We start from the raw sequence: 12,266 nt of genomic DNA, 5'->3' as shown, positions 1-12,266 counted from the left end.
GAATTAATTTAGTTTATTAATCTTTTAAAAATTGTATATAATATTGTTTTCTTCAAAGAGAAGCAAATTTTTTGTCAAAACTATTTTAGATATTTTTTTGATTGTTATTAAATTTTTTTTTAAAACTTTATTTTCTAAGATTAAATTTAGTACATCATTTTTTTGGTACCTTTAATCTGAGATAACGTTAATGTAGAATTAAATTGAAATGAAGTATTCTTGCTGGATCTGTCATCGGATTTAATTGTTCCTAGGTTATCATCATTATCACTATTGACCAAGTTACGTTTCTCCAAGGAATCATTCTCAACGCTTTCTAAAGAGTCCAAAGAATATTCCGACATTGCTGCGAAATCTTCACCTGGCGCTTTAGAAGTTAATATACACGCCATAAAGCGTGTTTAGGCATTATGATATTTAATCTTGATGGATTTCCACTTTTCGTGCGGCAAACTTCGTGCGATTTTTTTCTATCTATATTAGTTGACCCTAAAAAAGTGCATGCAGTAAATTGTATGCAAAATGTGTGTCAATTCCAAGAAAATTTTTACGTAGTGTATTAAAGTTGGAGACCCTAATCTCTTGTAATCTTATTTTGTTTTACGCTTGAAGCAAACTGCTCTTTGAAAAAATTTCGAGGAATATACTCATTTGAACCAATTATTTCGATATTGCATATAAACGATCGTGAAATGCAAAAATTAAATTTAAAATTTAATATGTATTTTATGTATTACAAAAATTTATCTTCAAGTTTTATTTATTTACCGCCATCTTATCTTTCAATATTATTAAAAAATTATTCCTACGAAGTTGCATGTATTATGTATTCTGAAACACACATTTATAGCCTACTTTCTATGATTTATTGAAGATAATTAAAATTTTACTTTATATTTTATTACATCATGTTATAATAATTGTTAAGATATACAAAAAGAATAAAAATCAATGACGATTTACTATAAATTAACTAAATGAGAGAACTGTCTTTAAGCTAATCAGATAGCATATTCTAAACAACACACTCGATGACATCTCTAGGCTTTATACAGAAGCAAATTATCATTTGATGACAAGGTAGATATTTCGCTTATTTGTTATCATCCTTCGTCGTTTATATATAACGATTCTAATTAATTGTTCTATATTATAGCTTGAAAAAGAGTATCGTCAACATCTCTTGAAATGTATCTTCTCAATGAATTCAATTTTATACTGCAAATATTTAAAAAAAAACCGTATCGTTATATCTTACATCAATTATAACATTTTCACACGTTAGCATGCATTCGATTTTTGTTTAAGTGTAAAATAAAGTCTTTTCTAGAATAGAAAATTACATTTTATCTAGAATGATATAGAAAAAATTCTGACTGATAGTGGCATTAGACGTTGGCCTTCTTCTGACATTGCCAGTACTAAAAATCTACATAGTTTATGTCACATATGTTATATTTTTTCAATACTAGCGTATCACATATCAGACGACGACCATCATCCATTCACAATTCACGCTGCGTCAGGCGATCAATAAAACGCAAACACACGCATTTATTCTGTGTAGGAATCTGTTATATAATTAAAAAAATTTCAGCATTTTATGATTATCAAGTCTATAATAGAGTGTACCGAGGGATTATAGTGAGACAATTTGAGATAGAACGAGAGATAGTTTTCGTGCTACTGTAGGAGTATCAAACGCAACTGAGCTTTATCGTTTCTAGAGCGAGACATCAAACGTAGCAGGTACCTATTATAAACTAATGTATTATGTACCAACGCTCCGTACGTAGGTATGTATGTACAGTAGAAACGCACATTAAATGCGTTTCAAGGCGATGTCGTCTCACAACAGTACACAGCTTGATCTCGTCACCGTCGGGGGAATTCTTCGCTACGTTCGGCATGGGTGAATCTAGTACTTATCGTATATCGATCCATAGTGTCCGATAAACATATTTTGACAGATATAACAAGTTAGGACGCGTGATAACGTTAAAGATACTGGAAGATTTTTACAGTAAATTAAAAGTTGACTACGTCGTTCTAGCCTATCTATAAGTTTCATCTTGATGTAATGAAATGATTAACTGTAATAAGATAAACAGAATAATTATAATAAAATCATCGCTTATGTATATAATTTTTGACATTAAAAATAGTACTTAACTTCGCGGACTTTGTTTTGAAATTGTTAGGTAATGTAATTAACGTATTATATGGTTCCGCTCGTCTCTTTCGTTCAAGTGAAAAAGTGTAAAAATACGCATTGAAAATTTTTAAGATGATCTTTTAGTAAATCGAGTTGCCATAGAAATGTCTAATTTTGTTATATAATGAAGTCGAAGTACTGAAATTGACATGTGCAAATTCTATGGTAGGTTAATGATGAAATAAGAGAGAAAAAAAATGTAATCTTAATGATAGATGAAGTTCGCAGATGCTTCTTTGACTAACTGCGTACAAATTTTACCACAGAGTTTTCTTAAAAACGAGATTATAATAGTTTTAAAAATTACGATTTTAATAATCTCTTAAAAAATAATAGGTCAACGACGATTCTGAAAAGATATTTACGTGCATAAACTTACATATAAATTTAATCTCGAAAAGTAAACATAATTTTATCTTGTTTCTGTTCGATGAAGATGCAGCTGTTAATTTACTATCGTATGTTCCATATTAAAATATGCATGCAAGTTTAATATTTTATATCCAAATTGTGTAGATATTTGTAATTTTGAGTGGGCCCTGATAAGGCACCCTAAATTTTCGGCACTTTACTAAAGAACCATCTTAATGCTATAATGCGATAAACTGACGATACAACTGACGTTAGTATTTATAAATTTTCTTATCTCGCTTCTTATTGTCGAGTCGATGTATAAAATTAATTCGGACTATTAACTTTTTACACAATTGAAACAAACAGATTTTATTACTATACCGTCTAAATTCGTTCAATTATGATACGTTTGTTCCGGTAATTGTAATTGATAATCTAAATTGCAATAAGTGATAGGTGTATATGTATATGTTTATATATGTATATATCTATAAAGTCTTAGCAGGCTTCGATTTGTCTCTCCAGTTGGACAACGTGATAACATCAGACAAACTGGTAAATCTTTTCTTATATTGTAAATATATTTGCTCTAGGATATGTTTAAATCTGTATAATCGTAATGCGTGCATAATAATAAAGTTCAAGTTTCTTACGAACGAGTTATTCGAATATTAATATTATGTTATTGATAAAGATTAAATTTTTTTTGTTTATTTAATAATTCTTGAAGAATCACACACACACACACACACACACATTCTCTTTAAAAAAATCTAGGCATATGTAATAAAAATACTTATCATGAAACATTTAATAATTATTTGAAATCTACATTGGAACAAAAAATAGCAATAAATATAAGATATTTTAAAATTATATAATTTTATTAAAAGATATTATATAAAAATAATTATCACAACAGATAAGCAGCATGATTTCGCTGAGTTGTTGCAATTTAACCTTGTTTATCAAAAATCATGGCAAAAGTGCTCGATCGAGATTTTAAATAATTATTAAATATTTCAATAAGTACCCAAATAAAATCAAGTCTAAAATTATGACATAAGATGTTTTTAAGTCGTCTTTTAGACGCAAAAAACGTCTTATGACCTGATTTTAGATATTTTTTATTGTCTGGCTATTTTCATTGTAATGGCTTTTCTTTGATATGTATATTTCCGTATATGTATATTTATTATTTATAAATATACAATAATTCTTTACTCTTTGATTTTATATATCTAAATCTCGTGGAGTGAAATCTCGAAAATACTGAAATTTAGCCTGTCTTGAAAAATGAGTAAAAATATGGCCACTCTTATTCAAGAGTGACAGATTTTCATTCTTTTTAAAATGAGATTTACTCATTGGAATGAGATTCACTCCTAAGAAGTGAAATTCTATTTACCCTGGTATTATACTTCAAAAAAGAGATTGAGATTTCACTCCTTCGGAATGAATCTCTCATTCCAAAAGATTAAATCTCATTTTAAAAAGAGTGAAAATCTACCACTTTTAAATAAAAGTGGCCGCATTTTCACTCTTTTTTTCAAGACAGGCTAAATGTTCAGTATCTTCGAGTGAGATTTTACTCTACGAGATTTAAAGAGTATTTTTAAATAGCTCTATCACATTTGTAATTTATTGAAAAAGTCAATATATGATAATCCAAAAAGTCAATATATGATAATCCAAAAATTTTTAATATTATCTGAATTATTAACTGTCATAAATTATATATACTTTTTGGATTTATATTGTCATATCACTAATTATCAAACGTTATGTTGTTTGATCGTATTCTAAACTATGATTATGTCACGTATTTTCTCATGTATTATCAATAGCGTCAATAACTAACACTTATCCAACATAAGTGCTCTAAATGAATCAAGAGTGTTTATCATTCACCCGTCGAGTGAATACCCTATGAAGAATTACGACTAAAGATAAACACTCCATTATTGAATCATATGTGTGCGTGTGTGTGTGTGTGTGTGTGTGTGTGTGTGTGTGTGTGTGTGTGTGTGTATGTGTGTGTATGTATGTGTGTGCGTAGGTTTGGAAAAATTTCATTTCCTCTGTATTTCAGATCAATAAATGTAGACAGTGAAACTATCACATATCTTGATGTGATAATGAAAGACTTGTCATATTTTATTTTCGCAAATACATTGGCCAAAAGTATAAAGCACATCTACAAATTAACATAAACGTTTTGTATCTAAAAAATTAATTAAATAATAGTCTTATTAAAAAATAAAATTTATTTTTATAACAACTTTAATATTTTGTTAGTTTCCATTTGCATTTTGTTAGTCTTTTCCATGAAAATAAATTGAGAATGCTTTATATTTATGACCAAGACTTTATTATTCATTTTCATTTTACATTATGCTCTTTATATAAGTAATACATATGATTAAGATCGAAATTTCTTATGTTTCTATTTTTACTTATATTAATTATGTATAATTAACTATTGGTCCTTAATTTCTTTTATTATTGTTAGACGCTCGAACTATTTCGTCTTTTTTTTCAGGCATTCATAAATATTGCACGGGGAAAATGGTGTACATTAACGTCGCCGTTTGCCTGTCAGTTCTTCTGCTTGTGATCGGATTATCCGTGGGTTTGAGCGTAAACACCTTCAAAGGACGAGATGCGCTCGACTCAGCACCTCTTATCGATGGGTAATTTAATCGTATAATCAATGAAGCGTGCCGATGAGAAAACAAATGAGTTTGACATATATTTATTCGATCGATATCATTTAGCACGGTAGATAATTTTGGGTAATTCCGAAACATTACGAATTGCGTCAAAGAAGATAAAAAAATTAAAATTTATTGATTTATTCTTTAATTAGCTGATAAGCAAAATACTCATTCCTCTGGGCTCTAATATTTTCTTATCTATTTCACCTTCTTTATACCTTCTTTACACACGATTTAATGATGTTATGTTTATGTAAATATCAACGTGACAAAATTATTTCAAATCACATAATATACAATACATTGACTGTGTAAAAAATTTAGTATATATTCTGCACACACAATAGTACAGTAACATACAAACTTACCTTTTTAAAAAAAATAAAAAAGCGTTAAGAATAATACGTTTGAAAAAAAAATATTGCATCAAATTAAAAAATAAAATCCAAGTGGTATTATTTTTATTAATTTATATTATACGGTAAAACTTAAGTGATATGATACGTTTCTTTTGTATTCTCATTGAAGATTTTCCTATTTCAACCCAAGTAATAATGTAATTCTTTTTCAAAAATTATTATATTACAAAATTTACTTAATTATGAAAGAACAAATCTTTATCTCTACAACAATACATCGAGAATTTAAGGGCATATAAGAGTCAATTTTTTAGTGTGTGAATAATACAACGTTTATTAAGTTAACAGTCTGTAATAAAGTTCCAATATATATTAAAAAAGTCATTAATAGTTAATCTAAAGTTTTGATGATATTACATGTTTTGGCATTTTGGATCGTATTATCATCAAATATTTGTAAAAAATGCAATAAAAATTTTTTTATTTAACCATTTCTCAGATGAATGATGGAGCTGTATATAATTTATAAAAATTTCAATAATTTTTAGAAGAATAATTTTTAGAAGAACAGAAATTGCTCGTAAATGATTAGAAGACTGATTGTTGTAAGTTTCTGAATGTCCTAATAAGATAAAGTCGGTATTACTTTTCTTATAAATTAAAGCGAACAAATTCGTCGTTTCGCTGGATAACTCATCGAATTTGTCTTGAATTTATTTTTCTCATATTGTTGCGATGATGCTCGTTACAATTATTGTAATTATAGTCAGTGTGATTTATAATAATAATAATAAATATAAATGAATCATTAACGAAAATATATTCTTTGTATAGTATTCTGTAATAACACATTGCAGCTTAAACATGATTTCGACTAGGAGAACATCAAAATTTTATGATGAAAAGACTTGCTATAATAAATGTCGAATATCAGAGATGCTCTCAATATAAAAAAAAAAACAAAAAAAAAACTTAATTTTCAGATAAATACAGAAAAAGTATATTTAAGAATTTTCAAAGTCAAATTTTGCCACGTCCGTCTGGTGGCGATTTCTTATATTGCTCGAGGGTGAGTGATGAAAAGTAACGGAAAGTTATCTTTTTATGTTATTTTTTTCGATAGTATGAAAAGATATCTTTTTGTCAATTTTTCACTTTGCCAAAAAGATAAGACAACCATATAAAGATGACGAAAAAATGTCTTTTTTAAATTGTCTTCTCGACAAAATTAAAAGACGTTTTATAGACATTTTTTCACCTTGCCGAAAAGACAACCTAAATATAATATCTTTTTGTTATTTTTAGACATCTTTTCGTTATGTTGAAAAGACAACTTAAAAGAGACATTTTCTTTTAGAATGTCTTTCTACTGTCAGGGAGTCCTCCTTTTACATCAAGCATTTGATACACGTATATTAACTAGTAGGTAACTTTCTATAAAATTATCTTAATTTCAGCAATTTAAAGAACGATGTGCTAAATCTGTATAATACATATTAAGAGGATTAATTAAATACACATACATGTTTACACATATCGCCAAAATTAAGATAATTCAATAGAAAATTACTACCCGTATCAAGTGTACGATGTATGTAAACTATGATGTCTCTGTGTTTATTCTTAATGCCGATTATTATTGAGTCCAGAGATACATACTGTGTTCAGATATTTTTAAAATATTTTTAATAAAATACGATTTGACCAAATAAATCGATATGTGATTGCATCTGCATCCTATGTTTCTCCTCGCTTTCTCTTTCAATCAGCTAAATTTATCTGCGGTCATCGTTATATTTGCAGCCACAACGATTTACCATACAATTTATATAGCAAGTTGAACAACCACTTATCGTCTTTCCGTTTCGAAGATGATTTAAGCAACGACGATGTCTGGGGAAAAACCGTCTGTTCCACGTGTTTCACAGATCTACCTCGTCTGACTAAGGGAAAAGTGGGTGGACAGGTGAGTCAAGTCACGAGATCTTGCATGAGAAACCATACGAGATTAATTATCAGGTAGATTCACGCAATCTATTTACTCCACAATTAATAGATTAGTCATTTTATCTCAAATGTTTCCCTTCCGATAAATTTTCCTTTCACCATCTTCTCTTTCTCGTGCTTTTGTCCATTACTTCATTTTTTGTTAAGTGCTTACAAAAAGTTCAATTGAAAGTACCAATGAAAAGTAACGTAAATCAATGTTACAATTTTACATTCAACAATATAACCAAACAACAATATAATTATGTAACACAAGTATTATTTTACATTTGTGTCGTTGAGTATAAAATTATCACATGATGTTATGTTTATTTTTAATTGATGTTTATCGAGAGGTCATTATCTCAATAAGTAATAATTCTTCGTGAAGAAACCTCTATCTCGAGACTTCCTGTTGAGAAGATAATTCTATCTGTCGTTTGCGAATCACGTGATTTTTCAGTTCTGGGTGGCATACGTATCGTGTGAATCGCAATACAAGGATGCCGTACAGCTAACGTTACGACAGATCGACGTAATTCGACGATTTATTCAGCGATATCCGAACAATTTGCAATTGGTCACCGTCGCGGGGGACATCGAAACTACTTGGAGGAGCGGCAAAATAGCGTCTATGATAGGCGTCGAGGGCGGCCACTCCCTTGATTCGAGCTTAGCGGTTCTGAGACTCTATTATGACCTCGGGGTTCGTTATGTTACCCTGGCTCACGGCTGCAATACACCGTGGTATGTCACGGATGCGGCTTGTATATGGACGCACAGAATCCAATATCCTAATCCTGCTTATCACAATTAGATGCGTTAATATCTCATGCTATTTAAGCGCGATATCCTTGAAAATATAAATCATAATTTCATAATATGAAAATAATCACATCCTATATACACATGAACTTTACAATTTTTTATTTCCTCTTAATAATGACTGATAACGATATTTTTTATATAATCTATGTGCAACTGGCATTTTTACGTCGGAAACAGAGTTTTATCTCTCAACCTTTTATCCCAAATAAATTTTACTCTAGAAAGTTTATTTCCTAGATAAGTTTTATCTTAACTCTTAACCAGGCGCGTCTCCAGACCAAACGTTAGCGGCACTGAGTGCCACATCATAAATTTATTATTTAGGAGTTATAAAAATTGGATAAATAATTGGACAACCGTCATAAAAGTAAGTAAAATATATTTGTAATAAAATATAATATTAAAATTTAACGTTAAATGAGGAATATCGAAAGTCATTAATAAAAAAAAGACCTGCATTATCAATGATATTTTAAAAACATAAATTTTGCGGTACTCACTACCGCGGCGCGCCCGGTTAAGGGTTAAATAAGACTCAATTTTAAATTTATAATAGAGTTTATCTTTATTTTGACAGGGCTGATGCATCGCCCGTGAATGAAGGAAATGTTTACAATCTGACGGAATTCGGACATGTACGTAAAAATTTTTGAAATTATCGTTTATAAGTCTGATGTAACGTTTTAACTTTCACTTTGTACCATCACATGATGCAAAATTATTATGAAGACGCGGCGTATCTCGATAATTATATAATAATAACAATGAGATGGCAATTGATGGCAATTTATAGATATGAACAGTGCTTTCGATAATAATCAGAAGGCATGAACACATTGCTCAGATCGATGAGATACATTTAAGTTTAATTAGGCAAAAACGTCAATCATTGATTACATAAAAATAAATATGCGATTGTGTTTAATATTATATAACTGCAGCTTTCGAGAGTTACGTAATTTTTATCGTTTATTAATCGCATATCGTATTAAACGAAATAGTCCAATTGTTGAAAATTTCAATGACCATCAGTAACAATAATACTTTATAAATTATAGGCGATTGTTTATGAAATGAACCGAATTGGAATGCTGATTGATCTGGCTCACACCTCTCATAACGTTATGCGGGAAGTGCTCTCAATAACAAAAGCTCCCGTCATGTTCTCGCATTCGTCCGCTTTTAGCATATGCAACCACTATAGGAACGTTCCCGATGATGTTCTGCAGTTAGTCGTAAGTGCCTTCGACGTTCTGCAAAAATTTTTTCACACGGAACAACCGCGAAAATAAAAAGTTTTTTATCTGAGAGAACCGGGTAAATTACACAAAAGCACATTCTTTCTTTCAGAAAAAGAATAATGGTATTGTTATGGTAAACTTCTACAACAACTTCGTGAACTGCAATTCTTCGAGGAATGCGACGATAGAGGATGTCATAAGTACTATCTTTAGTTACACAGCAGTATTATGAATTACTTTAGATAGGTAGTATACATATCTAAAATCAAGACGTAAGCTATTTTAAAGGCATCTTATGTTTCAACTTGGATATGTATGCTGGAATACAATAAAATTAAAAAGATAAAAATTAATCTCGTGAATTTCCCCTTATAATAATTTTATGAAATAATATGTTCTTTTATGTTATTGCAATATTTAAATTTATATTATTTCGTTGATCAATCAGTTCTACTACATGTGATTGCACTCTAAATTTCTTGTAGTGAAATCTTACTCCAAGAGAGTGAAAATATCCTTGAAAAAAAATGAAAATATTTCACTTCTTGAAAAAAGAATGACAATTTTCATTCTTTTTAGAGTGAATTTTCACTTTAAAGAAGTAAAATCTCATTTCAAAGAAAAATAAAATTTCACTCCTTTAAAATGAAAATTGATTTTAAGAAGAGTGAAAATTATCATTCTTTTTTAAGTGAAGGATGATTGTATTTTTATTTTTTTGAAGTGAAATTTCACTACGAGAAATTTAAATTGTAACTAATAATCGTTTTAATCTTTTATGATGTCAATTTTAATTAATTACATATTGATTACATTTTCAGAACATATAAATCATATTCGAAATCTTATCGGACCAGATCATGTCGGTATCGGCGCAGATTATGATGGTGTAACCTCGTAAGTTACATTACATTGACTTTGTAACAACGTAATTGTTACATGATAAGACATAAATAAATGTGAACAAAATATATTTGATGAAATTAATTAGAGTGCCAGTGGGATTGGAAGACGTCTCCAAGTATCCCGATTTATTCGACCGTTTATATGAGAGTCAAGAGGGAGAGCCAACATGGACCAAGGAGGATTTGGAAAAATTGGCTGGCAGGAATTTTATTCGGGTTTTGCAAGCTGCAGAAGGAGTGGGTGCAAATATTATAAAAACAACTGCAGATAAATAATATTATATATATATATATTTTTTTTTTTTTATTACGTTTTTTTCAAAAGGTGCGGGACTCATTATCGTCCGAATCGCCTCGAGAAGATACTATAACGGGTAACGAATTATATGTCGCGCAAAAGAAAGAAGGACTCACGCCAGGCTCATGTCAAACCGGAATTGAGTATGTATTATCTTGCATAGATATTATTTTGTTAATTTAATTTATCGAAGAAAAAAATAGTAGTTTTTTTTACGATAAATATTCGATGTTTAAAATTCTTTTGACATTTTAGATGGGACCAGTTAAAGACAACAGATATTGAATCTGACTCGAGTACCACTACGGAAACGATTGTTAAAATAGATACCTGAAAAAATTTATAAAACGATATGTGATACTTTATTAACACATAATTAATATTAAAAAATAAAGTTAAAAATAAAAGTGTTGAATACTGTTATATTATATTATTTAAATATTATTTAATTCTTACTTTATATTCTTGATTGACTTCAATATAAATAAAAAATATTATGAAATATTTGGCAGAGTATAAAAAAATCTACTATATTCTTAGAAGATTTCTGAAAATATTCTCGCGTCAATTTTAACAATTTTTGAGCTGAATTAAAACGATCATGATATTATAAACAATGTAAAATTATTTTCCTAATACAATATACAATATAGATATATTTTTTATGCAAATGAGAGATATAAATTATTATTACTTTTTTTATACTTGAACATATCTCTCTTATGCTCAATTTCTGCATTCCCAGTAAGTTGTGGATAATCTTATCCACAAGATATCTCCATCGTATTTTAGAAAATTTCTTTTCTATTCTAGAAAAATCTTTTGGATAACGTTATCTAGAGATGAAGAAATTGGGCATTAGGATTATTTTTAATATGAAGTACTTATTATCTGATAGTTTTGCATCTCAGAGATATGAATAAGATATAATCATTCGAATTGGAAACTTATCGACAGATTAAATACTAACGAAAAATATTTGTACTTTAAAACAAGTAGAAAAATGCGGGTAATGATTAGTTATAGCAACATTTAAATAATAAATATTTTTATTTAACATTTTATTCTTTATCAAATTATATTTTCCCAGGAATATATAATTATACAAAATTATAAATTTTTATGTAATTGTATGTCAATGGGGGACATATTTTATATATAATTGTATATAATTGTATATAATTATATATATTTATATTATATATATATATATTTTTTTTTTTATATATAATTACATATAAAATTGTATATTGAATTATATAGAATTATATAAAAAATTATATATAATTATATACAATTAAATATAAAATATGTCCATTTATATATACAATTATATAAGATTATATATAATTTTATATAAATT

The 12,266-nt window shown here is 28.5% G+C and overlaps 1 protein-coding gene across 7 annotated transcripts; it reads left to right on the top strand.

Moving 5' to 3' along the window:
* The first annotated feature begins 1,594 nt into the window (after nucleotides 1-1,594).
* Nucleotides 1,595-11,318, top strand: LOC105150625 (dipeptidase 1). Of its 7 annotated transcripts, none has more exons than XM_087415853.1 (13): nucleotides 1,756-1,921; nucleotides 2,652-2,673; nucleotides 3,075-3,124; nucleotides 5,112-5,262; nucleotides 7,449-7,611; nucleotides 8,095-8,378; nucleotides 9,037-9,094; nucleotides 9,518-9,694; nucleotides 9,810-9,900; nucleotides 10,522-10,597; nucleotides 10,692-10,842; nucleotides 10,931-11,046; nucleotides 11,159-11,318. In XM_087415853.1, the coding sequence occupies exons 1-13, from the start codon at nucleotides 1,774-1,776 to the stop codon at nucleotides 11,235-11,237; spliced, it is 1,566 nt and encodes a 521-aa protein (XP_087271979.1). In that variant the 5' UTR covers nucleotides 1,756-1,773; the 3' UTR covers nucleotides 11,238-11,318. The 7 variants fall into 7 exon arrangements, with proteins under 7 accessions (XP_011062138.1, XP_087271979.1, XP_011062135.2 ...); XM_087415854.1 differs by having other exon boundaries at nucleotides 1,894-1,912; XM_011063833.2 differs by lacking the exon at nucleotides 2,652-2,673 and having other exon boundaries at nucleotides 1,756-1,912; nucleotides 3,095-3,124.
* Nucleotides 11,319-12,266: the final 948 nt, after the last annotated feature.

This window comes from Acromyrmex echinatior, chromosome 19, assembly GCF_024713525.1.
Source record: "Acromyrmex echinatior isolate Ae372 chromosome 19, ASM2471352v2, whole genome shotgun sequence".
In the NCBI taxonomy this organism is placed as follows: Eukaryota; Metazoa; Arthropoda; class Insecta; order Hymenoptera; family Formicidae; genus Acromyrmex; species Acromyrmex echinatior.
This window is presented reverse-complemented; position numbering and strand designations above follow the sequence as displayed.